This window comes from Prunus dulcis, chromosome 5 (genome assembly GCF_902201215.1).
Source record: "Prunus dulcis chromosome 5, ALMONDv2, whole genome shotgun sequence".
NCBI lineage: Eukaryota > Viridiplantae > Streptophyta > Magnoliopsida > Rosales > Rosaceae > Prunus > Prunus dulcis.
In genome coordinates this window covers 12,442,518-12,469,537 of record NC_047654.1, presented here as the reverse complement: position 1 = coordinate 12,469,537, position 27,020 = coordinate 12,442,518, and the positions used below count along the sequence as shown (strand labels likewise).

Sequence of the window (27,020 nt, the reverse complement as noted above, 5' to 3'; positions counted from 1 at the left end):
TATCAACTCCTTATTTACACAAAAATCACCACTATATTCACTGATCCCGCATAAATCCTTCACTAAAATATCAACAGTCTTCTCATTTGATATCAACAAAAATGTCCTCATCAAGTCCAAATCGCTATCCGTTTCTAGAAAACAACTCGGATAACTGGGCACCGAATACCGTAATGTGAAACAACCCAACTGCAAACCCCTAAACCTCAGACACAAAGTCTTCAAAATATCAACCATGGATGACTCTGATGAAACTGAAAACATGATGGTTTCCGACTTATATGTGCACTTGGCAATGACACACACCTCCATTAGCCTTGAAAATGCAAACAAAACAACAAACAAAAACAGAAAACAATTAAAATCACTAAATAATGTACATGAGCAGTTGTAACATTCCAATAGAAATCCAAATATTAGTATGAAATCGAATTATGAAACAAGAAACTGCACTACAGTTTATAGTCAAAAATTGAAATAACAGAAACAACATTGCACTTTATGTGATAACATACCCTTAAATTTGAATAGAAACCAAAAGAAAACCATGTTCAAAGTACTAAAACTTAGATAAAAACACATTTAACTCCATGAGCAGTTGTAACATTGCCTTTATGAAACCAGAAACTGCAATGCAGTTTCTGCCAACACTCCAACAAACAGATGCAGTTTATAACAGAGGAGGCAAAACAAATCGAATAGAAACCAAAAGGAAACCACGTTAAAAGTACTAAAACTAATATCAAAACACATTTAACTCCATGAGCAGTTGTAACATTGCCTTTATGAAACCAGAAATTGCAATGCAGTTTCTGTCAACACTCCAACAAACAGATGCAGTTTATAACAGAGGAGGCAAAAAAAAATCGAGCCACAAAACTGAGCCACAAGATCGCGCCACAAAATCGAGCCACAAAACTGAGCTCGAAAAACCCAAAACTGACAGATTCGGCATGATAATCGAACGAAAGATTATCCAATTAGAAGGAAACAAGATTCGGCATGATAATCGAACGAAAAAGATTCGGCATGATAATCGAACAAAAAAACTGACAGATTCGGCATGATAATCGAACGAAAAAGGAAGAAATAAAAGGAAAACCAACCAGAAAATTGAGCTCCAACGGCGAGAACGAAACGAAAACGAACGAAATCAAATCTGTCTGCCAAACGAACGAAATTTGCCTGCCAAACGAACGAAATCTACTGCCAGAGAAACGAGGAAGAAAACGAAGCAGAGAAGAACGAGGACGAAAATGAAATCTGCTGCCAAACAAACGAGTTCCTAATCGCGCCTTGTTTAAACATTCAGGGGCAAAAGCGTCATTTACTTTGTAGGTTTACAAATGGGCCAGGCTTTTTAAGAAGAATGGTAGAATTGTCTTATCAGTTGTTATTTTTTACCTGGCCCAACGAATCTGGGCCTCTCTTTGGGCTAATCCAAAATAGTAGTTTTTTCCTATGTATTAAAACTGAAACCAAAATATCCAATATCTTACAAACTAATTAATAAAGTTAATTATGTCTAAAACCTAATTTTTCTTAAATAATATAGGGTATTTTTTATAGTTTTATGTATTTAACTAATTTTCTAAAAAATTTAATCATAATATCAAACTTATATGGTACACCTCCAGTTAAACAAGATTAGTTGAACTTTTTTTTGGACAAGATTATTTGAACTTTTTTTTAGAGAGACTTGATGATTTGTTAAAGTCCATGGGTTTCTTGGGCAAATAAAAAAGTCCATGGAGGCTTTCATGTTAGTGGGCCACTTTACATAAACTATTCATATCTTTTGAAAAACTTGGATTGGTCTTTAAAATTGGCTAGGCTCTTCTCTCAGGACAAGTACTTTGAGTTAATACATAAAACCTCTAATCAAGTTTAACACAACACACCTACCCTCATCCCTTTTCCACTTTCGTAATAATTAAGACTTGAATGAAACAGCAAGTTCGGCAACTATTTAATCAAATTAATTAGTAATTAAGATGCTACAAAGTGCATATGGGCGGTGCTTAGGCAATTGCCGCAACTTTATTCAATTTTTTATTTATACCTTCCATCATATATTTGGTTTTTGGTATATATAATTTGAAGGTCGAAATCAATTTGTGTCTTTGCATGCAGTATTTAAGTCTTTGTGGTTGTTTATAAACTTTTGCCACATTTAAAAACCTCAAGCAAAGCATACATGAACTTTGCCAAGTTAATTAGAGCGGATGTGCTCTCTAGAGTTGAAATTCTCATCTCCATAATTTAAAATTAAATTAAAATAAAATATCTTCTTTACAACCAAGCAACTAGTTGAGCCTTTATAACCCCATATGACAGAAAACCAAATGAGCATGAAAATGCATGCCAAATGCCAATACAATAGTTAAATAACTTCACATTCCATGCATGATGCATGCTTGACATATGCAGTGTGCAGATATTATTCAGTCCTCTTTCTCTTCTTTGGACAAGTCCATCAACATGTTAATGACACCATCATGCATGATGATCATATCGAGTATGTCAAAGAAGAAAAGCAATTAAATTACGTAAAATAATATTATATAGTAGTTTGGATTGGAATTTAAAAAGGGTAAGTGATGAGATAAGCTATGCGCAGTCCTTGGTCGCAAAAGTAAACGCCTAGCTTTATAGTTCAAAAAGAAAAAGGGAAACAGAATAGAAGGCCTTAAAGTTGGACCATATGCTTTTTCAACATATCAGCTCGTAAATTTCACACCACCAAGGAGGCCAGGACAAGTATATATGACTGTATCAAACCCTATCTCTCTCTCTCCTCTTCTTCTTCCTCCTTCCTCCTCCTTGCCATTGTCCTCTCATTTCTTTCTCTCTTCTTGATCTTGATTCATATACATGCACGTGCATCAAAAACAAGAAATATATGTACTTAGTTTCTAGCTAGCTAGCAGTAAGAATAATTAATATTGATGATTTAGCATAAAACTTCATCTATATATTCATCAAGGGTATCAACAAGGTCATAAAGTGGATCGAAAGCATGGGAAGAGGCCCTTTCCTGGTGATGAATCAGAGGAGAAAGCGGAGGATCATCAAATCTTTGAGCCGTTTTCCTCAGTTCGATCTCAGCAAGAGATGTCTGCCATGGTCTCAGCTCTAGCTCAAGTGATTGGAATCACTGACCAAACCCCAGTGGTTCAAGTGCCCGCCGAGCCATTGGTAAACCCCCTGCCCAGCGCCATGGAATTGCATGACGATCAACCTCCTCAACTGCAGGCTGCTCAAAATCAAGGTTTTAAATATGTGGACAGTTGACCAAGATTTTACATATATACATAGCTAGTACTTAAGCATGTTTCATGCTTGCTACTTTATTATTGATTGAGGTCTGCTATACTGACCTAGGATTCATATGGATCGATCGATCGATCGATCTACTTCCTAATTATTAGTTGATTTTGTGTAGATTTATAAGTCCATCATGGATTCATGGACCATGGTCATCATTCTCTCTCTCTCTCTCTCTCTCTCTCTCTCTCTCTCTCAATCAATCAATCAGTAAGTGCCCTAATCAGGTTTCCGCTTATGATGGATTTAAGGTTTGCTGTAGATTTCCTACTAATGGTTCCATTTCCATCTTAATGATTGTCTTCTTTTGGTGGGCATCTTATTAATGATTGTTGATTAGAATTCTATTTTAATTTCATTTCCAAATTCTGAATCTTTTTGGTTCATTTTAACTTTTAGAAATCATAGTATATATGGGTTACATTATTATTTTTCTGATGAATAAGTAATTCATATGGATCTACTTGTTTCCTAATGCTTTTCCCGAGCAGTTTCTAGCCATATGTATTAATATTTGGTACACAATAACAACATATGAACAATGCTATACATATGTTACATTTGCTAATAATATTGAGAATAAGAACTATTATGGTCTCATATTAACTGACGGGATTCAGTGTACATATCATCCCCTAATAGAAGTGAGTCTTGCCTCTATTAGGGCAATAGTACACTAAGTGTTCAGTTAACATGGTACAAATAATATTCCGATATTGATGATTACCTCTCACAAGAGATGGATACTAGCTAGCTACCACATATCTTAAAGATCATGTCATGAGTGCTAAAGTATTCCTATACCATATCTACTTTCTATTTGAATGTACCTAATTAAGGTGCTTAGTTACTAATTTACCTGGCAAAACAAATTACATGTTTGTGAAGGTAATGTGAGGAGAAGGCACTATAGAGGTGTGAGGCAAAGACCTTGGGGAAAATGGGCCGCGGAGATTCGTGATCCAAATAAGGCAGCCCGAGTGTGGCTTGGAACCTTCGAAACAGCCGAGGCTGCCGCACTTGCTTATGATGCGGCAGCTTTGAGATTCAAAGGAAGCAAAGCTAAGCTTAATTTCCCAGAAAGAGTTCAAGGAGGAGATGAGTTGGGTTACCTCACAACAACTGGTCCACAGGACTTAGCAGCTGGGGGGAGTCGAAGAACTGAATTGGCTCATCACAATCAGCCTCTTTCTGATCATCAATATCAACTGCAGGCAAATCCCAATAATGTTAATTTTACTCAACCTGATCAATATGCACAATATTTTCGAGGCGGTAATTATGAGAACCTAAGTTATGATGTTTTACCAAGTACTTTTTACGAGAGAGAAAGATCATTTTTTTCCCAGACTTTATCAGCTACCACTACTACATCTTCATCATCATCTTCAGTGCCCTTCGTACCATCTCAACAAGAAGATCAAGATCAACATGTGCAACAACGACAGCCCTTAAGCTTTTCTATGGCGCAGCAGCCGTTTGGTTCTTCTTCTTCTTCGAGTTCAGACCCTTATAAGAACAAGAAAGACTTTGGACAGAACCCTTAGTATCAAGACAAGTTCCAAGTTTATCTGGGGGAGATGAAGAGAGAATGAAAAAGTGATCTTGGAGCAGAAGTCATGATTTTCATTCTATATATTTGTTTCCTTAAGTTTTCATGCATTAATTGTTTGTTTTTAGTTTTATGTTTTCTTGAATTAAACCCTTTGTTTGTCATGAAGCTATATAGTTTGCGAAAGTTGAACAGGGTTGACATTAGAAAGCCCTAGTATTTGTTTGACTGGAGAGAGAGATTTTCTGGTAATTAAGCTAAGTATATTAGAGAACATACCAGTTCCATTTATGAGGCTGATATGAGATGATGAGATAGAAAACTTGCCACCTTTTGAATTAAGATACATGGATTCTCCTAACCTTCCCAAGCACCCGAACCGGTCCGGTCGAAAACATAAACAGAAAATATATATAAAAAGTGACAAAGGGAAGAGCTGATCGATCGATCGATACATTGTATTTGTGCAAACAATAGATTCTCTAATACTATAAGGCAAAGGCCAGCACACAAGGGGACAATAGGCGGTGAATCTGGAGAGAGTCTGGCTATAAGGCAATATAAACACACACACAATTTGGTTTAGATAGAAGTGGCTAGAACGCGGGTTCGCAGCTAATTAAGGCCAGGAAATATTTGTTCTAAAAATCATTATAAAATGTCAACTAATTATAGTGGTCATAAAATTCGGCTATATGTGACAAATGTGTCAGCTTATGCTCTCGTTCCCAACTATATTTTTTATCTTCACCGTCCTTCTTGGCTATGTGTGACACATATACACAATTTTTTTATATAATCCTATATATAGAATTTGGCACGTTCAATATGTATTTGCTTAATTATATAATATATAGGTTCAATAGGATTTACGCAATTTCATCTAAAACTCCCAATTATAATGGTTATAAACCAAAATTAAGCTTCTTAAGGTCACGTTTGGTAGACTCGACTAGGACAGGATTGGACTATTTAGCACTAAGTCGGATTACAACCTCACTAGGTAATCAGGTTCTGTTCTAAGGGGTAGCTACTTAATTTCTTTTCATTCACATACATCCTACCTAGACTAATTAGTTTTTCTTTTCTTTTTATAGGTTTGCACTAGTTAATCAAAGGTTCAATTTTATTTGTGCACAAAACGTGTGGATTTGTTCAAACCGCACACGTTACATGCAATGTAAATGTGATTAGAAAACCCGGCTCCAAATAATTGTTTAAAGAAAGAACTCCTAGAGTGGAACGTAACCTAATTTTCAAATCAATCCATTTGATAATTACTGTTCCTTTTTTTTTATATAATTATGCCATGTATGTAACCACCATTTGAACCTCTTGTTGTGATCAAAGTCAAGTGGAATTCTTGAGTTGATTTACCTACAAGGAGTCAAAACTCATCAAGACATAAAAAGCTGGCCATCATCGATCGAATTCATAAACCAAGGACTTCACACTCTCCTCCAAGCTGCTATGTCCAAAAAACAAAAGAAAACAAAATCCTCAAACCTTAATTTCTTTGCACTTGGGCATTGCCTCAAGTTGCAAGAGTCAACACAATTATTTTTTTATAAAATTTTTTTTTTTAAAAAAAAAGATATATTCTATATTGTTCTAGCTTAATTTCGGGGAGATGCAAATGACCTACTAGTATAGTGGTTTGAAGTATTTATTCAATCAGGCAAGGTTTTGGGTTCGAGTTCTAACATCCGTATAATGTGTGAAAATTTAATATATTATCGCCCCTCTCAATCAAAAATGTCTTCAAAATAAAAAACTTCGGGTAGACAAATTGAACTTGAATTCGAGTGTAAAATGAAGAGTACATTACTCTACCCAACTAACCTATCCTAAGCTTTTATATCCAATACATACAAAATAGAACCATCCGAAATCGGCGGAATTGGCTCGGTATGTCCCACTCACGATTTTGATCGATCCATTCAATTAATTAATGAGTTGAGGAGCTGCTGTTTTGGCGGCTTCTCTTTGACGATGCTCTCTGTCTTTCGGCTCCATTCGTCAACCTTTACGGCTCCAATCCTTTTCCTGCTTAACTCGCTATTTTGGTTGTTTTTTAATTGGTCTTTTCTTCTCTTTGACCAGAAAAATCTCATACTATTATTATTGTAACTAATTATATTTTTGTGAACATCAAATTCATTGCGATAATTGCTAGGTTGAGAGTTCATCAGTCCCTTTTTTACATATGGATTTTATACCCAACAAAATAATATATAAAGTTCATAGCGATATAATGGATTGATCGTTCCAACTCTCAATTTTTCTATACTTAATTGTATATATAGAGTATAACGGTTTGGAATTTTTTTTTTTTTAGTACAAGCAATAGTCTAAATTAGTTTCTCACACACACAACTATAATGATGTGGGATTCAAACCTGAGACCTCTAGTTTGCAAGTTAAGATTATTTTTTATTAGGCTAAATCATCTCGTTGGTATAATGGTTTGGACTTTAAATTATGCATTAGCGTAGAATCCTTTATGGGTTAGAGTGTACATAAAACCCTAGATAGCCATAAATATCACAACCCAATCTCAAGCCCACCCTGATCAACGTCAACAAAGCCAGAGCCCAATAAAGATAAATAAACAGACACATTCCAGTGCTAAAATATGGAAATATAATCTGGAACCCTTTAACAATTCTCTCTAAAACATACCATCTCGAAATCTATATTGATTTGTCATCTTTGGGATCTTTATTTAGAAATATCTTAATTTGTTATTGCACCCTAACTAAATGCTTTCCTCATGAACTTACTAGAATGAAAATAATAACTTTTTTATATGCATACATTTGTGTTCTGTGTAAACTGGGGAATATGTGAGGAGGAGACAAAAATATAGAGGAGTGAGGCATTTTGCACGGTAGGGAAAATGGACGGCTGTGATTCACCATGCAAAGGAGCAGGTAGTCTGAATCAGCCGAGGCTGGTAAGCGTTTGTAGAAACCTTCTAGACTTAATTATTGGTTGTTAATCAATTCAGTAATTTGAAGACGGATAATCTCTATCTTGTTTTTCAATTTCCTATTTACAAAGGATAGGATGTTGATAGTTGTCTGTTTGTTTAGATGTGTATTGTTTTTGAATTTCAAACTGATGAGTTAAGCAGCTCTTGTTATCTTACTCTATAAATTCAGATGTAATTCACTTATTCAATCAATCAAAAACACAGAGTTCTTCATAATTTGCCATTGATTTGTTAAATGTTCGAAGTGTTGACTTGAGTCTCGTAATTAATCAAGGAGATTTATTTCCTCGATTAATTAAGGGATTTACTTGCTTATTTTATATAGTTGATTATATAACCTAAAATACTTCGGGTAGACAAATTAAACTAAACCTAAATCTTGATCTTGATGTATTTTAACAATTTAGTTTATGTAGAAGGTTGTAATTCATTATTATTGTTGAGACAAATTCATTCCAAGAATTCTTGTTATACACTCGTTCCAACCCTCAACTCTTTTTTCTAAGTAACGCACCTCTAAGACTTGTTTCACTTTGGAAATCTAGATTTTTCATATATAAATATAACTAATGTATCTCCTTTGAAAAGGATTTCTCCATAATTTCCATGAATGAGGTTTGGTTATCTGTAAAGGGGAGTTGAATGACTAGTATCAAATTGAATAGGGTTGACCTCCAAGGAAGTCCAACTTGCCCAATTTGCATATTTGCATCCGAAGTGTAGAATAGTAATCTTGGCAAAAAAGAAAGACAGGTGTAGAATGGTAATTAAATAATAATTGAACTAAATTAATTTAAAAATAAAAAGTCTGGAATGTTGGAGGATGTTTTTCTTTAAACGTCCACACCACGAGGACGAAATATATATATATATATATATATATATATATAAAGATTTCTGTAGCAAACCCTATCTCCCACCTCTTTTCCTCCTCCTCTCATGTCTTGTTCTCCCATCTCTTTCTTTCTTTACTTCCTTTGCTGGTCTTCTTGATCTTGACCAATATTTATTCTACTGCTGTGGTGTTGAGTTGTCAGCCATATAATTTAATTCATGTATCAAAGCTAGAACAAATATTTATAATCAGCTGCTCCTGCTGGTGATTTAGCAATACATACATAATATTTTATCAGTATATCAATAGCCAGTTTCATAAAGTGGATCGAAAACATGGGAAGAGGCCACTTCCTTCCGATGAATCGGAGGCGAAAGAGGAAGATCAAATCTTCCCTGTTTACTCATCTCGATCTCAACAAGACACATCTGTTATGATTTCAGCTCTAGCTCAGGTAATTGGAAATACTGACCAAACCCCACTTCAACAAGTGCAAGGAAATCCATTAATCACCTCACAATCCAGCCCTGCAGAAAGCCGATCTCAACCAGCACTGCAAGATCGAGGTATTGTTATATGCTGTTAGCCATGTAATCTTTTTTTCTTTTTTATTCCTCCTTCTGTTCCAATCATATGGTTTTCTTCCAACCCTTTTGTTATATGTTATCAATCTTGCATTCATTTCTCCAAATTAATATAATATTGCTTCAATTTAAGTTATTGTTTTTCCTAATTTGAAATATAATATATATATGCATATATATTATCCTATGCATCTGCTAATTTGAAATATAATATATATATGCATATGTATTACCCCTCTTTGCTTTCTTGTTTACAATAACATCCACGGGATAATAATATACAAACATCCTGATTCAAGAAAGTACTAAAATTTCAATAATTCAATTTGATGTTCAAATGATATCAGGTTCAGTAAAAATGATTTTTGAATGCATATCTACAAAATAAACAATTTGAATTAGTAAAATACAATATACAGTAAGCTCTACAAGGGTGTCCTTCAAATAATTTGAAAGATGGATCCCTCAACGAAAACTACATATATATATTGATCAATTTCAATATACAACTAGTGTTTTTGCTTCTTTTTCAGAAATTAATATCTTTATTCTTGTATTCTAACCAATGCTTTCCTCATTAGGGAATATGAGGAGACAACAATATAGAGGAGTGAGGCAGAGAAAGTGGGGAAAGTGGGCGGCTGAGATTCGTGATCCGAATAAGGCAGTACGGTTGTGGCTGGGCACTTATGACACGGCTGAGGCTGCTGCACTTGCCTATGATGAAGCAGCTCTCGGGTTCAAAGGAAGCAAGGCTAAGCTTAACTTCCCGGAAAGAGTTCAAGAGAGCTCAGAATTTGGCAACCTCACAATTAACACTCAACAACAACACAACTTGAACAATCCGGAAAATGTTGAAAGAGTTCAAGTTACAGACCCTGTGGTTCCCAATCCTCCTCATCAGCCTATTTATTGTGCACCATATGTTCAAGGTGGAAGTAACAGCGTAGATTATAATGTTCATCAAGTGCTGCCATCTCATGAGAATTACGGACCGCAAATCTTACCCACCACATCTTCTACATCATCTTCCATGCCATCTCAACAAGAAGAGCTCCGAAGAATGCAGGTTGGTTCTTCTCGTTCGAGATCGGATCTTCCTAATAAATATAGGAAAGACTTTGAAGGCAGTCACTCAAGATGATAATGATGAGGAGAGCAAAACCTGTGTGAACTTGGATAATTATAAGTTTGATGTGTGTGTTTTTCTGTTGCTTTATTTTCGTTAATTTCTTTCGGGATTTAAACCCTTTTTGCTATCTACTCAAGTTTAGACCATCAAAAAGTTGGAATGATGAAGGTTAATTTGACAGAAATGTCTTCATGATAAAAACCAAGTTTCATTGAGCTATTAACCATATAAATAAGATGCTGAAAAGGTACCTTGAGAGATGTGGGTCGTGGGTCATGGGTCATGTTCATGCATGGCACCAGCAGATTCATGTTAGCAGATGCATGGTAAGCCCGTGTTGTGTGCATATATACAAAACTGAACGGAATTAAGTTGTCGAATATCACAAAGACGTACCCAGAAACCAAACGGGAATAATTTGATTTCTGGAAAGAAGAAGATATTGCTTTGAAATGAATGAATAATATGTAAGCTAGCTTGGTGGGGACTCTTATAAAACGGTCATCGAATTCGGCAGTGGGTGACAAGATTTTGGAGTTTAAACACGACAACTATATGATTGCTGTACTTTGGGAAAACGGTCTCACGCGTTTTTCTGCCTCGCACACTCATACACTATCTGACAGCGTTTTTTCTGCCTTGCACTCATACACGGTCCCATGATAATATATTCTTCAACATATATTTTTTCGCTCTTTTACTATATATGAGATTTACGAAGTAACTTTTCAGAGTGACTGTTTATTAACGACGTATTACACTCACGATAATGGAGTCTCCCTCTTTCTTTTTCCTTTTCTTTGACTAAAAACCAAAATCGTATAACCAAAAATGGACAGATGAACACTAAATTGTTAGATGTGCGTTTCAACTTTCACATATCATTTTCTCTTCTTTTTCTCTTTAGGGAATGGGTCAGTGTTCAACTTTGAAGACATGCACAAATATCAAACGCATGAATGGGACAGTTACAACTAAGTTTCATGAATCATGGATACGACCGGCACCATGTAAATGGACATTTGCTTTTATGATATTCCAATGGTATATAATATGACATAACAGTATCATTCATTGAGAGAGAGATGACTGAATAAGTGGGAGGCAACTTTGGGCGGAGCCAAAAAGAAATCGGCTGGGAGTTGACTTGAGCTCCAGTCTCCACGCTGGGGGTTGACTTGTGTAAATCAGAGATGACTGGTAAGTGGGAGGCAATTTTGATTGGATCAACTGTTGACCTTTTGGCCACCGCTTCTTCTGCCTTTCATTTCATAGACGACTCGAACTTCTATTTTCGGCTCCAATTTTCAAACCTTTCGGCTGTCACAGAATCACTTTCACTTTAACTAGAAGCGATCGCTCTCGTGCATATGCTCCACAGTCCACTTCCTCAACAACTAACATAAGGGTCGTCTGTGGACCGGGCCAGGTCAGGCCAGCCCAAAATTATTGTACTTTTTTCCAGACCGGACTTAGTGTCGGGCCGGACCGTATTTGGGCCACAACAGTTAGGAACAGCTACTATCCATTATGGAGAGCCTGCTCATTCATGATGGAAATTCTGTTTATTCAAAGTTTTCTTAAGAGCATGTTTTGATATGTGAACAATTTGCATAACATAATGCAGTTCTTGTTAGCGTTAGGACTTGATTAACTAAATTTATTCGAGCTAGAATAATCGGGCACATAAAAATCATGAGACAAAGGATCCCCATAACACTGAAAGGTATATATTTCCACCAATGCCAGAATATGACAACATAATAATAACAAAGGAACAATTGGTACAATAAGCAGGGAAATACTCGTGGAGATCGAACAAATACAGCAGCCGTGCAAACACTGAATGCCGAGAAGAATGTTAACAGAAGCGAAACATATTATATTATGACCCTACAAGTTATCCATCCATAGTCCCCTGAGCCTTCTTCGCATAAGCGCCTTCTAAGCATTCTTTAGCTCTATGGACCTTTGACTGAAGATAAAAGCTTCCGTTCGTGGCATTCTGCTTGAACAAGCTGTCGTACCTCTACAATAAGGGAATTTGTTTCAAGAATGAAATGACTGACATTTCTCTCAGAAGATTTGACACTAACATTTAGATGCAGGGAAAACAACGGAGTTCAAAAATGGATGAATAAAGCAAACCTGCGAGATCTCCTCCCATGATGCATGCTCTGTGACACCTAGAACCTGCCTTGCCTCTGGTTCAGCCATAGCTTTGCTTGCTCTTCTGATATTCTGTACTGCTTCCCGAGCAACACCAGACTTTGATGCATCTGCATTCAGTGATACCATAAAGAAACTATCTTAAACTATAGGTGGTAAGTATACTTGTGACAACAAACCAGCAAGAAACCTAAGGATGAACTACACACAGCATGCGTATTCTGTAACTTAAAAGAGTTGAATTTGGGATTGCAAGAAACCATACTTGAGAGTGCCTGACGGTATGCTTGGACGAAAGCCCTGCCCAACACTGCCGAGCCCAATACAATCACATTGGCAAGAATTTTGGCAGCCTGTACACACAAAGAACGGCTTAAGTGAAAATCTCGTTGAATTGTAGGGTGGTGTAAATGGAACAAAATAAAAAGTTTACTGCGATTACAGTGGGGAGGGTGTTTGTGGGGTAAAGTTCGCTTTTGGGCATCATTGTCGGATTGGGTTTCCTCTAAATTCTATCATAGACCTTTCTTCTTTATTCATGTGGACTAGCAGGCTATTGTTTCTTAAGATGTTCTTTATTTTTAGAAGTTTTGGAATGTTAATTAGATATATCATCAGGTGTTTCTTGTAGATGGATGTTCAAGGTCTTATATGCATATTCAATGGACAGCTTGTTCAGGGGGAAAATTCCAAAAAAATAAAAATAAAATAGCAACTGTCTCGTAAAGGGTCACCAACGGAAACTTATTCACAAGTAAAAGGTTAAAAGGTAAGCAGAAAAAAAACTACGAAAGATGGCATGAAGCTGAAGAAGAAACTAATAAATCTATCATTCAGCAGACATACCATCACTGACGAAGAAGCGAATAAAACCCAGAAATATAGTAATACGGCAATTCCGTCAGGATCCAAGAAACCTACAATAGCACAATGGATATGTAAGATATTGTTGTAATCAAATTACAATTCTCTCTCAGTGCCTTTCAGGGTGTGACTAACTATTAGATAATATAAACAGAAATACAAAACAATTCTAGCATTAGGGCCACGCCACCATCCTCAGATGACAACATCCCAAAACTTATGACATAAAACCTTACATCAAGAAACCAAATTTGACAGACCCAAAGACACCCATGAATTGAAAACCATCTTTCCACATTGTTCATCATCAGTACGAGAATTCTGGTTCAACAGTTTTCATACAGTTTCTGGTTACAAAATAACTCAAGCAAGAGACGTCTAGTGTTCTCTGAAGAATTTCTCTTTAAGGAAAAACATTATGCGCAAAGGTCTCAAATACGAAGAATAGCTAGAGAAAAGAGGCAATTATTTTTTAGATGAACCCAAAAAAAAAGAACAGAAATTGCCCGATATAAGTACATCAACACAGAGAGAGAGAGAGAGAGAGAGAGAGAGAGAGAGAGAGAGAGAGACTTACAGATCGAATTTGGTGATGACAGGTCTGGGTTGTGGTTGAAGGAAGAAGGGGTTTAGGGTTTTAGACACGAAGAGGGTTTTACAGAAACTGAAGCAGAGAAAGGTTGTTGGCATTGAGTGAGAAAGAAGCAAAGGACAACTACAAACTTAGAAAACTCAATTGGGCCTTAAACACCGGGTTGGGTTTTTAAATTCGAATCCGAGTCAATCTCAAGTTAAAAATACTAGAGCTTCAGAAATACTTTTAATATTTTTATTCCTTTAACAAGATAAATTTTTTTTAAAGTTAAAATCTTAACCCCCCCCCCCCCCCAAAAACTTAGAAAACTCTATTAGTCACGTATGCTTAATTGCTTATTACTACAATAAATCAGAACTACTAATTAACTTTTAGTCTACTTGTAGGTCTTTTCCGATATCAAAACACTGAAACAAATCTTAAATTCGAATCTTCTTCCTACTCCCCTAATCAAAGAGAAAAAATAGAACATAATTTTTTTTTTTTTATAGGTGCCATAATTGGTGGGCCGAAGCCTTAAATAACAACAAAATTCAAGACTCATTTAGAAATAGATAGCATAAGAACTTTCATAATTACGAAACCTTACAACATTGATCCATGAGCTACATCAGCCATTGTTTTGTTTTGGCATTAAGTACATAAGAACTGTCATAATCTAAGCAAGCAGACTTTAGACATTTGAGCCTTACAAAAAAAAGTTCGTATGCTATGCTGGTTCTCCCAAAAAGAACCTTCAACTTGATCCATAAGCTGTGTACGCTATTAGAATTCTCAGAAACAACCTTCACCAAAAACCCTTGTAAGTTCCACATTCCCACCACCAATGCAACCAATCATTCAAAATCATCGTCAGCTTTCACATGCAGAGGACTTGATGGTGAAACATTTCCTTCATCATCACCCAATGCTTCCTCCTCCTGAGCCTTCTTCCTCCCTCGGGTCCTCGCCGCAACGCTGCCTTGAACCGCAGCTTTCTTCTCACGCTTTGCAACCGGAGCCACTGACTTTTTGCTCTCCTTTGCATCCTCAACAGATTTCACTTGCAGTGGACTTGATGGTGAACCATTTCCCTCATCATCTTCCAATGCTTCCTCCTCTGGAGCCTTCTTCCTTCCTCTGGTCTTTGCTCCAACACCAGCCTGACCAGCAGCTTTCCCCCCACGCTTGGCAACTGGAGCCTCTGACTTATTGCTCTCTTTTGGATCCTCATCAGATTGCACCTGCAGAGGACTTGATGGTGAACCATTTCCTTCATCATCTCCCATTGCTTCCTCTAACAGGGCCTCCTGACCAGCAGCTTTCCTCCCATGCTTTGCAACTGGAAACACTGACTTGTTGCTCTCTTTAGGATTTCCCAGCTCAGAATCTCCCTCCAAACCATCAGCCTGGACAGCAGGAATTTCATTTTCCTCCCCATCATCCGTCTTTGTTGAGCAATCACCAAGATCAAATTTCACACGTTTGGGGCTCCTTGTAGACTTGTGGGTTGAAGGAGAATTCTGCCCGCCATCATTAACGACTTTTCCTTCAGACATCTGAGTGCTAGCTTCATTGTCGGAATCAGCCATTCCTTCTTCACTTGACTCCTCAGGTGGATCCACATTCTGCTCCTCTTCATTTGTAGATTTTAGAGACTCAATCATATCCATTATCTCTCTATTCACCTATCAGGATCAATCCCACAAGACAACGAAAAATTCCATAGGTAATGTTTCATTGGATGCCAAGAAGACAAAAGAGGATAATCAAAAGCAATTTTTTTCCTGGAGGCAGTCATCTCTATGATTCCAGGATTTATATCTTATCTTTCCAAAAAATTAAAACGAAAATGTACAAATGACAACAAACCTGAGGATTTTGAAGAAAATCAGAGATGTCGGTGGGACAAGAAGGGCAGTTCATGACATTCTTTTGAGATCGAAGAGACCGCCCACCTCTGTTTCTTTCTCTGACAAAACTCTTACCAGCAAAAGCACCTTCTAAACACAACTTGCAAAAGTTATGAGCACAAGGTGTGGTTATTGGTGAAGTCATCACCTGCCGGCAAACTTGGCAGCTGAATTCTGCAGATCAAGACAAATCAACATTAGCATGAAATCTGATATCATATACCATAAGCATGTTAACTATCTCAACAATAAACAAAGTTAATGAATAACCTGTTGGCAGATTCTAAATTAACTAAGTCCATAGAACAACCATCAACCCAGCGGTCAATGGTCTTTTCTAAATGGCTCAAATCTCCCATATCAAACTTCCTTACCAAAACTATGATTGTGAAGGAAGAAATAATACTGATGAAGTGAGTGTGCTTTCCTGTAGGACTGAAAGGGTGGGGGGAGAGGGAGAGAGAGAGAGAGAGAGACCTTTCAAGAGCCTATCTCGGACAGTAGTGTTGTGTGCTTTCCTGATTGCTTTCCTTGACCTCTTTCGATCGTCAGGATTTAATGCTTGAACAGGCTTTTTGCTGACAGGCGCTGGCTTTTTCCATGTCCAGCGGCCATCTTTATCCTGATAACATTGTACAATATAGTTTATGAAATCAAGATGATAATATCAAAGCGCAGTGACCTACTATGAATATTAATTGTCCACGGCCTAGACAGGGACAAGATGTTCTAAGACAGAGGAGCCCCAATGACTACAAAACCAAGAAAATAAAATATTTCAAATCCAGTTACGAAAAACTAAAATAAAATAACTTACATCAAAGTCCCAAGATGGACTTTGCTTCCTCTCTGTTATATCTGTGGCTTTCTTCAGCTCAGGAATAGGAGGTAAGGGTCTAGGTCGATCCCCATGTTCATCACTGCAGTTCAATTTGGAAAGATCAATCAAAAAGGTCTACCAAGAAAGGGGTCATAACAGAAGCTAAAACTTACCTCGTCCATGGTGCAGGTTCATTGTCACATCTGACAAAAAGATACCGGCAGACCTTGAACCCCTAATTGAGCAAAAATATTCAGTAAATCAGTTCAGGAAAGTATAGGAACCCATCAGGCACTTCCATAGTCTGGGATAGCATATATTTATTTACCTGAACTCCAACCTTTTTCCAACATTTTTCTATTCTGTAGCATCCATCATACCGCACACCTTTCTCAGGGGCATAAGAGGAGCGCTTCTCCTTGTGAGACCTAATAATCAAATGGAAGGGAATAGGTTATGCTCAATGGAAAATGTTAAAACACAATAACAAACAATTGATACCAAGACATAAGACACATAATTTGAGAATTTGACTCATCTGAACAAATCATATAGGATCAGCCGATGTTAAATCAGCCAAAACATAAATGGTCATTCAAACTCGCCCTCAAATAACAGATGAACTTAAGAAAAAAAATCAAAAGTCATTGAACAAGTCTTAACACAGTATATCTAACGGCCAAAGTACAAAAGACCAAAAAAAATTACAATATGTTGTGGACATCCATGATATTATGAAGAAAAGTCACTTGCGGAGAGACAGATATGCAGAGTTAGAGAGAGAGAGAGAGAGAGAGAGAGAGAGTATGTGTTTAGAACATGGATATTTACCTTACCACTCGAACAGGATAACCTTTCAAGCAACTAACTTGGAGAGCCTTGTTATATTTGTCAAATGTCTGGTCAAAAGATTGTTCCTTGTTTGTTCGCTTATTCCCACTCAAATCCCTTCCACCACTGACATGCACATCCATGTAAACAAGGCAGCAAAAGTAAATAAGGGAAACCAGTGAATAAAGAGAGATTAATTGATCATAAACATAAGATGCCTGGTGAGAAAAGAGACCAAAAGATAAAATATGAAAACTTCTCTATGTAGGAACAGGAGCTGGATACAAAAACAACATAATAATTTATATCAATTGTGCACAATATATGAACATAACAAATACTTGAATTGGAGCCTAAGACCATGGCAATGGCTGATCTTATATGAACAACTAGAACATAGAGGGTTTTACCAATGTTATCATGGTACAAAATAAAGAACGTCAAAAACCTTCAAGAGAAATGAAATAGAAGGCACAATTTAAGTGGAGGATCAAGTGACAAACCTTCCAGTGTATAAGAACCACTCTCCATGATCCTCATCATCAAGGTACCCACCTGAAAGCACAACTGACTGTGCACCATGATTAGACTGTCCAGCTATACCAGAAACATGGGGAAAGTGTACACCCCATTGTCTACATTCCAGCCTATCCTCCCAACTTTCCCCAACCAGCACACCTCGATTTCTCTCTGGATCATTTTCAGCAGGAATAGGTCCAAAGTGATCTGATGGAATAGTGACAAATATCTTGCCACTGGCAGCATTTGCTTTTCCAGTCTTCTGAGCCCGGTCTGTAGTGTAGGCTTTGTCAGGCCTGTCTTGGTTTTGTATAAACTGATATATCTTAGCAGGACCCCCAGTAACATTTGATTTTGACACCTTAGCCATACGGATGGCAACTACAAGTGAAGAGTTGATGCGGGGTTGACTTGCCATTTTGGGAGGAATGGCATTGCGGCACTTTGCACAAGTACGCTTCCCTTGTCCAACCCATTTCTGGAAGCACTTCAGGCAGAAATTGTGTCCACATGGTGTCTGGAAACGAAAGCATACAACAATTTTTTATTAACATGAGTTAACTATATCAGTTCAACAATCTACTAATTCTCCTCTGCTGTTTCATAGGCAATGACACAAACATTATGAATACAGACCACATTCAAAGCCTGAAACACAAATTCTAGATCCCATTTTCCTATCCAAGCAGTTTCTTAGTTTATTGAATAAATGTTAACCAGATCGCCCATTCAAGCCCCATGCAGCATAATATGGGAATGAACAAACTATGTGGACCAGCGAGGATGTCAAATGGTCAGTAAAAAGATTGAATACAGATGGTAGACTCCTTTTGCATTAGTTGGAGCATTAGTAAAGTACATCATGAAGATATTTGAAAACTCAAATTTCCAAAAAAAAAAAAAAGTAATGAGTGCCAAAAAAGAAATCTAAAAAATAATAAGAACTGCTACTAAGAACAAAAAAGGTAGAGCGCCATCAAAGGAAAACATAAAGTAAATGATAGGGCCACATTACCCTAATTACAGGATCAGAGGGAACAAAAGGCAATTTCACAAAATAAATTAATCAATTCCACATTTGGGCCTATTTAAGGAACCAAGTTGGAGAAGCTACAGAGATTAAAGAAATTTGGGGATATCCGACTAAAATTAAAGCATCAGAAACATAAATAGCGAAAAAGAAAAAAAAAAGCATTTTAAAGAAGAAAAACTTTTGGAAAAAAGTAATAATCAACCCCAAAAGCGGAAGAATACAAAATGAGAGAAAACAAGCTCATCTCATCACGATTTCTCAGGAACATGTTTAATCAGTCGCAGAACAAGGACGACGAGTCCAAGATATAGAAAAATAAAAAGAATTACAATAATATTTGTGCCAAAAAGCCCTCACACCAACTCGAATACCCAGAACAAGTTTAAGAAAAATCAAAATTTCCATTGAAGAAACCAGAAATTAAATTAAATAATCAAAGGAAACAAAATGAAACGACACTAAGACGATCTGGGAAACGACAATAAAATAAGAAAAAGGAACAGCAAACGAAGTGTCGTTCATAAAAATAAGCAGTGAATCTAGCACTACATCCGGAGAAGAACCAACACTATCTATCAGCATCCAAACACACCACAACATAAACAAATATTTTTCTAAAAATTAAGAAAATAAAAAATAAGAAGAATAAGACGAATCGTACGAACCGTAACAGGTCTCTCCGGTAGCTGCATGCAGAAGCAACAGTAGAAAATTTTATCCAGAACATCCAAGACGTCCCTCCCTCCCTTCTGACGACCTCCGTCGTCTTCGTCCACTTCAGCTTTGCCGCTCAACAGCTCCTGTCGCTTCTTCGCCTTCTCCTGCTCCGTCAACGACTCGTCATTTTCGATCGCCCGGATCGCCGCGACCAACTTGCCGGAGCCGGCGGAGTTCACGGCGGGAGCGGCCGGAGATTCGCCGGAGAACGTCGTGCAGTCTGGGCACTCCCACTGGAGAGTGGATGCCAGGCTTTCGGGTCGGGTCACGAGGCAGGCCACGTGCCAGGGCGTGACGCAGGTCTTGCAGGTGAGCTTGTCCTCGTCCGACGGTTTCCTCTTGCAGAGCATGCAGACGCCGTCGCCGTCGCACGGCAGATGGCTAACGTACGCCATGGAGGACTGTACGATATGGACAGGGAAGTTAAAATGCGCCTGAGAGTAAGAGACTTAAGGACAATGTGAGGGAAAGACGTTGGAGGAGCGATGGATTTGGAAAGACTCGGAATGTATATATTAGAGGGAGATTGAGGGACGGCGGGTTATTGAAATGTGTTGGAGTGGTTTTGAAATTTTGGAGGTAATCTGGTGTGCTGCGGTCTACACAAGTTGATACGTGTCAATCATGGAATGGTTCACGTTGGTAGAAGTCAAATAAAAGTGTTTTCGTTGACTGATTTCAAATTTTGGTGCCAAATGTCGATCCCGCTTCCGACTCGTTTGAGTGCGCTTCGCCTGTACGATCCTGGCCAGGTTTTCCCACATACAAATAATAAAATACAATTTCCTTTTACGAAAAATAAAAATAAAAATAAAATTACATAATGATTTAATGATATTTTAGTGCGGTAATGACGAATCTACCCATGATTTCTTCGTCCCTTTATTGTTCTGCCATGAAGTTTCTTTGTTATATATTACTTGTTTTTATAAAACAAAAGCTAAAAAAAGACATTGGGTTGACAAAATACACCAAAGATTAAATTTTTTTGAAAACTATATATTTGGAATTTTAAGGTTTATTTAAAAATTATTGAGTAAGTTGCATTATGTACATATTGTGATTCATGTGTTGCACCGAAAAAATAGTTCACTAAGGCCATCTCCAAATCATGAAGCTAAACCCAAAAAATTCCAAATTTTAGTTCAATTCATCTCTCAACTCAAAAAAATTAAGGGGTTAAGATTTGGAAAAACCCAAACTTATGGCCAAATACCAGTCCAGCTATTGCCTGGACTGAAAAACTTTTGAATGTTTCATCATTTATGCTTTTTTGCTTTATATATATGATAAATCTTTATATCAACAAAATAACGATCATTTTTTTGTTAATGTTAATAATTATTGATTATTCGATAAATTTAATCAAATGATTATACATGTAGACATTCAAAAGTATACTTGTTACTGTGTATGTCATCCATTCAGTTCGATTTTTCTGAAACAAAATTGAAGCATAAGGAACCTTACTTATGCCTGCACTAAAGTTGATGTTAGCTTCTTCTTTATTATATGTGATGGAAAAGTCTCCTTTATTTATTGTTAATAAGAGAATGAAGCATAAGGAACAAAATACATTGAATCGTGGATGAAGGTAATCGATATTCTTAACTAACAATTAGTGCACATGACTTCATAATTGCCTTAATTTTACAAACTAACATTTAGGTCATCTCCAGCCATGCGCTATATCCCAAATATAGCCTTAAAATAATGCAAAACTCATCTCTAGCCATGGGCTAACCAAAATTTTGGTCAAATTTGGAGGGCCTGGCCCTTTAGCCCTCCAACTGGACCAAATGTAGCCCAGCTTTGGCATAAGCCAAATTTTTAGTGGGGCCCATCCATGTGCTTTTCGACAGTGAACATTGATATATATAGATTTTTAAAAGCCTTTTGAATGTCTCAATTCGTAGTATTTAAGAAAAAAGTATAAAAAATTGTTGGCAATGACGTTGGAAGTCAGACCTATCCACTCCATTTTTTCTTTTTCTTTTTAAATAATATATGTGGTCAACTTTTCAAATCTTTTCAAGTGTTGTTTAAAAACAATTATAAAAAAATCTTGTTCATGAAACCCCTCCTTTTTTTTTTTTTTTTTTTTTGGGTCTTCACATTTTTAAATGTTTGGTATTGTTTTTTAAAAAAAAAAAAAATTTATGGGTCATGACCGTTGAAGGTCAGACCCTTGAAACCCTTCCAATTATTTTTTTTTCAAAATTGCCTTTGTTGGCTTTAATTTTTTTAAAAATAGTAGTTTAATTAAATGAAATAATATATGATTGTCGAATGTATAAGTGTTGTACTATAGTTTTTTCAAATTAATAAAATATAGTCATGCATAATTAGAGATGGAAAAATTTAGTCTTGCACTATTCTTTAAAAAATTAATATTTTGTGAGGCTAAATTTTTAACCATGGACTACATTTAGCCCTACAACTAAAGATGGTCTTACATGATCAAATATAATCTCAAGGTTATAAAAAGTACTTGAGCATTAGAAAAAACAAAAGGGAATTACTTTTGAAATGGCACTGTGGTAGTTAAAGAACTTGCACATGGGCATTATTGGAAATCAAAGGTGCATTTTTTTTTTGTCATTGCACCTTAGTAATTTAGTTATATTTATCTTCTAAAATGGAAAAGTTAAATGCATTACTCAAAAAGTCCATCTTCTGTATCCAAAAAGTGCCACTTAAAGCAATCCAACCAAATCCCCGGATTTGCGAGAGCAATTAATGGTGGTCAGCAGCTGGGTTGTTGTGACCAATATCTACTATTTTTTTATAAGTGTTACTAAACTAACTCTAAAATTAATTTACTCCATTATATGATTTAAGTACATCATAATATTTAAATTAACTAAATACACCATATTTAATTATCAGAAATATATTTGGTACACTCTACACTCTTATCACACAACACCAAACTCGTTCAAAAATTCGCTACCAAACACTATCAGGCTACCAACCCCACCTTCTTGTGTTCTGGTACCTCCGTGGATTTGTTTCTATCGCTCCAAATTGAATATATGATTGTGTTTAGACATGTTTTAGTTATTTTTATTTTATTTTCCCTATTGCTTTTCCTGGGACATTGAGCACACGAGAAACACAAGTCAATTTAGACTAAATTCCAATATGCAATCGACCCATCTAAGATCTTTAGCTACAAGCTTGTTCATATTATTAACAATCGGCCGAAAGAAAAGTTCGTTGACCCAAAAGCCGTTATCTTCCTTTAAAAAAAATGGTGTCAGGCAAATCAACTACATATGAGGGAAGTTGTACCTCTTTTTCAATAGCCAATACACCAAATATCATATTCAGTGAAGTTGCATTTCCTCCATTCTACGACGATGATGTGGTGGACGGTATTGTTGTCCAGTGAAAGACTAAGGGGATAGGTTAAAGACGATAAAATTATGGCGAATGTTTGATTATGATTAAATATGATGAGGGGTGCACTTATTAAAATTATATTTATTTCGTAATTTAATAATTTTTTTTAGTTATTTTATGTTATAATAAATTAATAATTTAATAAAAATTTAATATTAAAATATACTCAATTAATTTTAAGATTGATTTACCAATACTCTTTTTTATTATTCACCAAAACAAAATATTTTGTTTGATTAATACGATTACTCAAAACTACCTTTGTCATTGCATGGCTCCCACAACACCATCATTATTAGCTTCTTGACTTTTTTTTCCACCTAATATGCGTTGTCAAATCACACGTGTCTTCATTTTTCTGTTCGGTCAAGGAGTTATGGCTACTGTGGCAAGGATAAGAAGAAGGTTTTTCAGTTTTCAGTTTTTATGTTTATTTTTTAAGTGAATATTTGAAAGCTGGAAATTAAAAATAATACAAAAATATTATTTTGTCTTTGTATTTAATATAAAAGATAATAGCAAAGGATCTACTAGTGTAGTGGTTTGAAGTATTTACTCACTCAGGTAAGGTCCTGGGTTCGAGTCTTAGCATCCGTATTGTGTGTGTGAGTTTAATATACTATCGCCCCTTTCAATAGAAAAGGTCTTCAAAAAAAAATTATAAAAGATAATAAAATTGACAATAAGACCATTGGTCTTAAGGAAATTGGAGTTGAAAGACCATATGAACGATTTTGAAAATTGAGAGAGCAAAATGTAAATCAAATCAAAATTCAAGGACCTTTAAACCTAAAAACCCTTTTAAAAAATAAAAAATTACTTTTAGTCTTAATTATAATTTTTATTGCAGTTCAAAAATAGTCTTCTTCTTTTTTTATATGAGAGAATGGAAGTTACAAATAAAAGCCTATAGTGCATCTTAAAAATAAAGAACTGCTTTTGATGGAGGAGAACGGATCCAAACATGCTTGTTTTATATTAAATTTTTTGTGACTAAAACTTAAATTTATTTTTTTAAAATAACATGATTAAAATGAAACATACCTAAAAAGCATGTCAATCTTGTGCACAAGCATTACACGTATCAAAATTATAATATGATACTGAATTGTGAGAAATTCTTGTCTATTGCATTTTCTATTGGAGCATCGACCATGTATTCTCAGTGGACCATGTGGTTTTCGGCGACAGGGGATAAGATGGCATCGAATCTGATACATGTATATTCTCCAAGTAATAAAGAAATAGTTCCCATTCTGCATAGAAACTAGTGACAAAATGTAGAGCTAGGCATGGGTAGTTTTGAATATTTTTTATCCAGAGACTCAAATTTCCCCATTATCAATAGTGGATATTAATATAAAACTATACATTTTTTGGAATAAAACTTTTCAGGTCCAAGATATTATCTTAATCCCAATCTCTCTAAACCCACCAAAGTTTGTCTACTTTTCTGTCTGTCTCCTATTCTCCTGGCCTGACCTGACCCTATTAAAAGTTCTGAAAAGGACAAAAACAGCACACAAACATAAAACAGAGAAAATGGTTTATGCATGCTCATTGGGCAAGTCCAAATCCTACTCAATTTTTTTGGTAAAAGTCCAAATCCTACTCATTGAAACTGAGAAATAAACAGCAAACATCCACACCTTGTTAAGCATGCATTTTGGGAGAGATTTGCTTGGGTGGAGCAGCTTTCTGAATTGTCGCCGAAGGAGATGAGCCCAATTGTATCCGAGCATCCAAACGTGGAGTGGTTCTTGCACGCGGTGAATAAGTCCTAGTTACTGCTGTTGGCTTTGCCCTGGTTGATCTTTGGCGCTTATAAATTGATGGAAGGGGAAGAAGCTTGCTGGGTCCAGGTGGGCTCTCTGGTGTTTGATACTTCCTTTTCTTTTCCAACAGCGCCCACAACAGCTTCTCATCGTTTGCTTGTTCTTTCTCCATGCCTAGAAACTTCACATGAACAAAAAAAAAAAACAGAGAGGACATAGTAGATTTAAGTATGCATCTCACAGAGTTAGGGGTTTTTAGTAGCTAATAAGGGCTAAATGGTGTGAAAAATGTTAAACAACTACATTAGTAACCAATCATATGATGCGACAGTTGAGATGTACTTATTACATCAATTATTATGACGAACAACATATTAGTTTCAAAATTATGAAATCAACTAATACGGTTAACAAACATAATCCTTCTAGCTTTACTCAAATTCACTAAGTAATTATTAGTTAACTAGATTAGATGTCATCTTCTAATGTGTCACTGCAACTAATAGGAGCAATAGTGCATATCCAACATTGAAATCTCAAATGCAACAAAGACAAGGGCTGGTACCTTGTGTGGAGCAAAAGCCTTGGTTACTTTGGCAGAAGAAGCCTTATTGGGCTCAGGCAGCAACTTGAGACACTCCTTCAATTTGCTCACATTGTCCTCTGCTTCACGGAGCCTACTCAAAGCCTCAAATTTGCTCGCTTCTGCAACCGAGGCCTTGTTCCTCGCCGCCTCCAACTCAACCCTCACCTCTCTCGCTGCCATTGCATCTCCTTCACCAAGCCCACTAACCTCACACAACCCCCATCACTCAAATCAGCCTTAACACCCTCCACGTACTCTACCATGGGATCACACATCTGCGCGCCCAAATCCTGCAAAAGCTCCTCCACATCGCTCTCCACCGAGCCCAGCACCGCACCCACTTCGTGAAACGCTGCTCGGAGGAGCTTCAATACTGAAATTCGAAAGGTCTGGTGGTCAACGCGGTCAACGGTGGATAGATAATCGATCGCTCTGTGGAAGAACTTGTGGAGGTAAAGTCGACGGTGAGTTAGGGTTTGGACCATGTGGCTCTGGCGAGCGTTGACTTGAGTCTCGATTCGTTTGAGAATCCGGATCAGCTGAATCAGCTGATCTTTTTGCTTCTCCATTACGAGCTTGCCTGCCATGGCGGCCTTGGCAGCGCAGATCTCTTCTTTCACAGAGAGACGGTTCCGATCCGACGATCCAGATCCGAAACTCTGCGATTAATTTAAATTAAATTTTGTTAAAAAAATAAGAAAAAGAAGGTGACGTTGAGATGGAATTGTTTTTTAAATTGAAACCTGGCGATGAGAATCGGTGTTTGCTGGGATGATGATGGTCGTGAATCGGTCCTCGTTCGCCATCTCCACCGTCTTGAGACCTACAAGCTTCATCAATGGAATTGCGAGAGAGGCGAAGACCTCTTCCGCCTCCATGATTATACAAAACAATGTAATTCCGATTAATTTCAGAAATATATATATCAGTTTGAATTCACATGAAATTGAAAATTTGAGAGAAATTAGATATATATACTTGGAAGAGACCGATTCGGATCTGAGATTTGAGCTGGTGGAACGCGATCTTCATTTGCTCGTGGCCTGAGACGACTCTTCTGAGTTTTGACCGCAGCTCCGGCGCAGAAGTCTCAGATAATCTCCTATGGCTTCCCATGATTTGGCGGGAATCTCATCACACTGAGTTTGAAGGGAATTTCTTTTTAAACTTTTGAATTTAAGCGCCGGTTTTTCGTTTTGGTTTATGCCAAACGTCCGTCGTTTTGTCACGTTTGAAATAAGCGGCAAAGTGACTCGTCCTGCCGTCGGTTCGCTGTCGTTTCTTGGAGAACATTGTCGTCTTCTGCACCCGGGGCCGGGGCTGCTATTTTATGGGCTGAAACGGATTTTGCCACCAGCCCATTCTAGTTTGTAACAGAATTGTTGGTTT

At 36.8% G+C, this 27,020-nt stretch overlaps 5 protein-coding genes and 1 long non-coding RNA gene across 6 annotated transcripts; 2 read left to right on the top strand and 4 right to left on the bottom strand.

Annotated features, from left to right (window-relative positions):
• Window positions 1–2,817: 2,817 nt before the first annotated feature.
• LOC117626955 (ethylene-responsive transcription factor ERF113-like) lies at window positions 2,818–5,134 on the top strand. The gene is made up of 2 exons (XM_034358794.1): window positions 2,818–3,271; window positions 4,216–5,134. The coding sequence occupies exons 1-2, from the start codon at window positions 3,115–3,117 to the stop codon at window positions 4,872–4,874; spliced, it is 816 nt and encodes a 271-aa protein (XP_034214685.1). The 5' UTR covers window positions 2,818–3,114; the 3' UTR covers window positions 4,875–5,134.
• LOC117626956 lies at window positions 3,175–5,434 on the bottom strand. Its single transcript, XR_004585674.1, has 4 exons — window positions 5,159–5,434; window positions 4,636–4,898; window positions 4,440–4,535; window positions 3,175–3,256 (listed from the first exon to the last, which is right to left on the bottom strand). It is a non-coding gene; the product is annotated as an uncharacterized LOC117626956 (long non-coding RNA).
• A 3,380-nt stretch (window positions 5,435–8,814) lies between these two features.
• Window positions 8,815–10,556, top strand: LOC117628163 (ethylene-responsive transcription factor ERF115-like). Its single transcript, XM_034360546.1, has 2 exons — window positions 8,815–9,275; window positions 9,875–10,556. The coding sequence occupies exons 1-2, from the start codon at window positions 9,143–9,145 to the stop codon at window positions 10,435–10,437; spliced, it is 696 nt and encodes a 231-aa protein (XP_034216437.1). The 5' UTR covers window positions 8,815–9,142; the 3' UTR covers window positions 10,438–10,556.
• A 1,565-nt stretch (window positions 10,557–12,121) lies between these two features.
• Window positions 12,122–14,179, bottom strand: LOC117628216 (mitochondrial import inner membrane translocase subunit PAM16 like 2). The gene is made up of 5 exons (XM_034360610.1): window positions 14,036–14,179; window positions 13,441–13,511; window positions 12,860–12,947; window positions 12,574–12,704; window positions 12,122–12,454 (listed from the first exon to the last, which is right to left on the bottom strand). Exons 2-5 carry the CDS (start codon window positions 13,441–13,443, stop codon window positions 12,326–12,328), a joined length of 351 nt encoding a protein of 116 aa, XP_034216501.1. The 5' UTR covers window positions 13,444–13,511; window positions 14,036–14,179; the 3' UTR covers window positions 12,122–12,325.
• A 417-nt stretch (window positions 14,180–14,596) lies between these two features.
• On the bottom strand, window positions 14,597–20,383 carry LOC117628454 (E3 ubiquitin-protein ligase ORTHRUS 2). Its single transcript, XM_034360912.1, has 9 exons — window positions 19,814–20,383; window positions 18,100–18,632; window positions 17,597–17,722; window positions 17,094–17,193; window positions 16,939–17,000; window positions 16,763–16,865; window positions 16,423–16,567; window positions 15,905–16,119; window positions 14,597–15,720 (listed from the first exon to the last, which is right to left on the bottom strand). Exons 1-9 carry the CDS (start codon window positions 20,258–20,260, stop codon window positions 14,890–14,892), a joined length of 2,562 nt encoding a protein of 853 aa, XP_034216803.1. The 5' UTR covers window positions 20,261–20,383; the 3' UTR covers window positions 14,597–14,889.
• A 4,241-nt stretch (window positions 20,384–24,624) lies between these two features.
• Window positions 24,625–26,750, bottom strand: LOC117628289. The gene is given in 5 exon segments (XM_034360706.1): window positions 24,625–25,226; window positions 25,611–25,810; window positions 25,813–26,290; window positions 26,375–26,503; window positions 26,610–26,750. Coding segments are annotated over 5 exon segments (1,248 nt in total). The 5' UTR covers window positions 26,748–26,750; the 3' UTR covers window positions 24,625–24,923.
• Window positions 26,751–27,020: the final 270 nt, after the last annotated feature.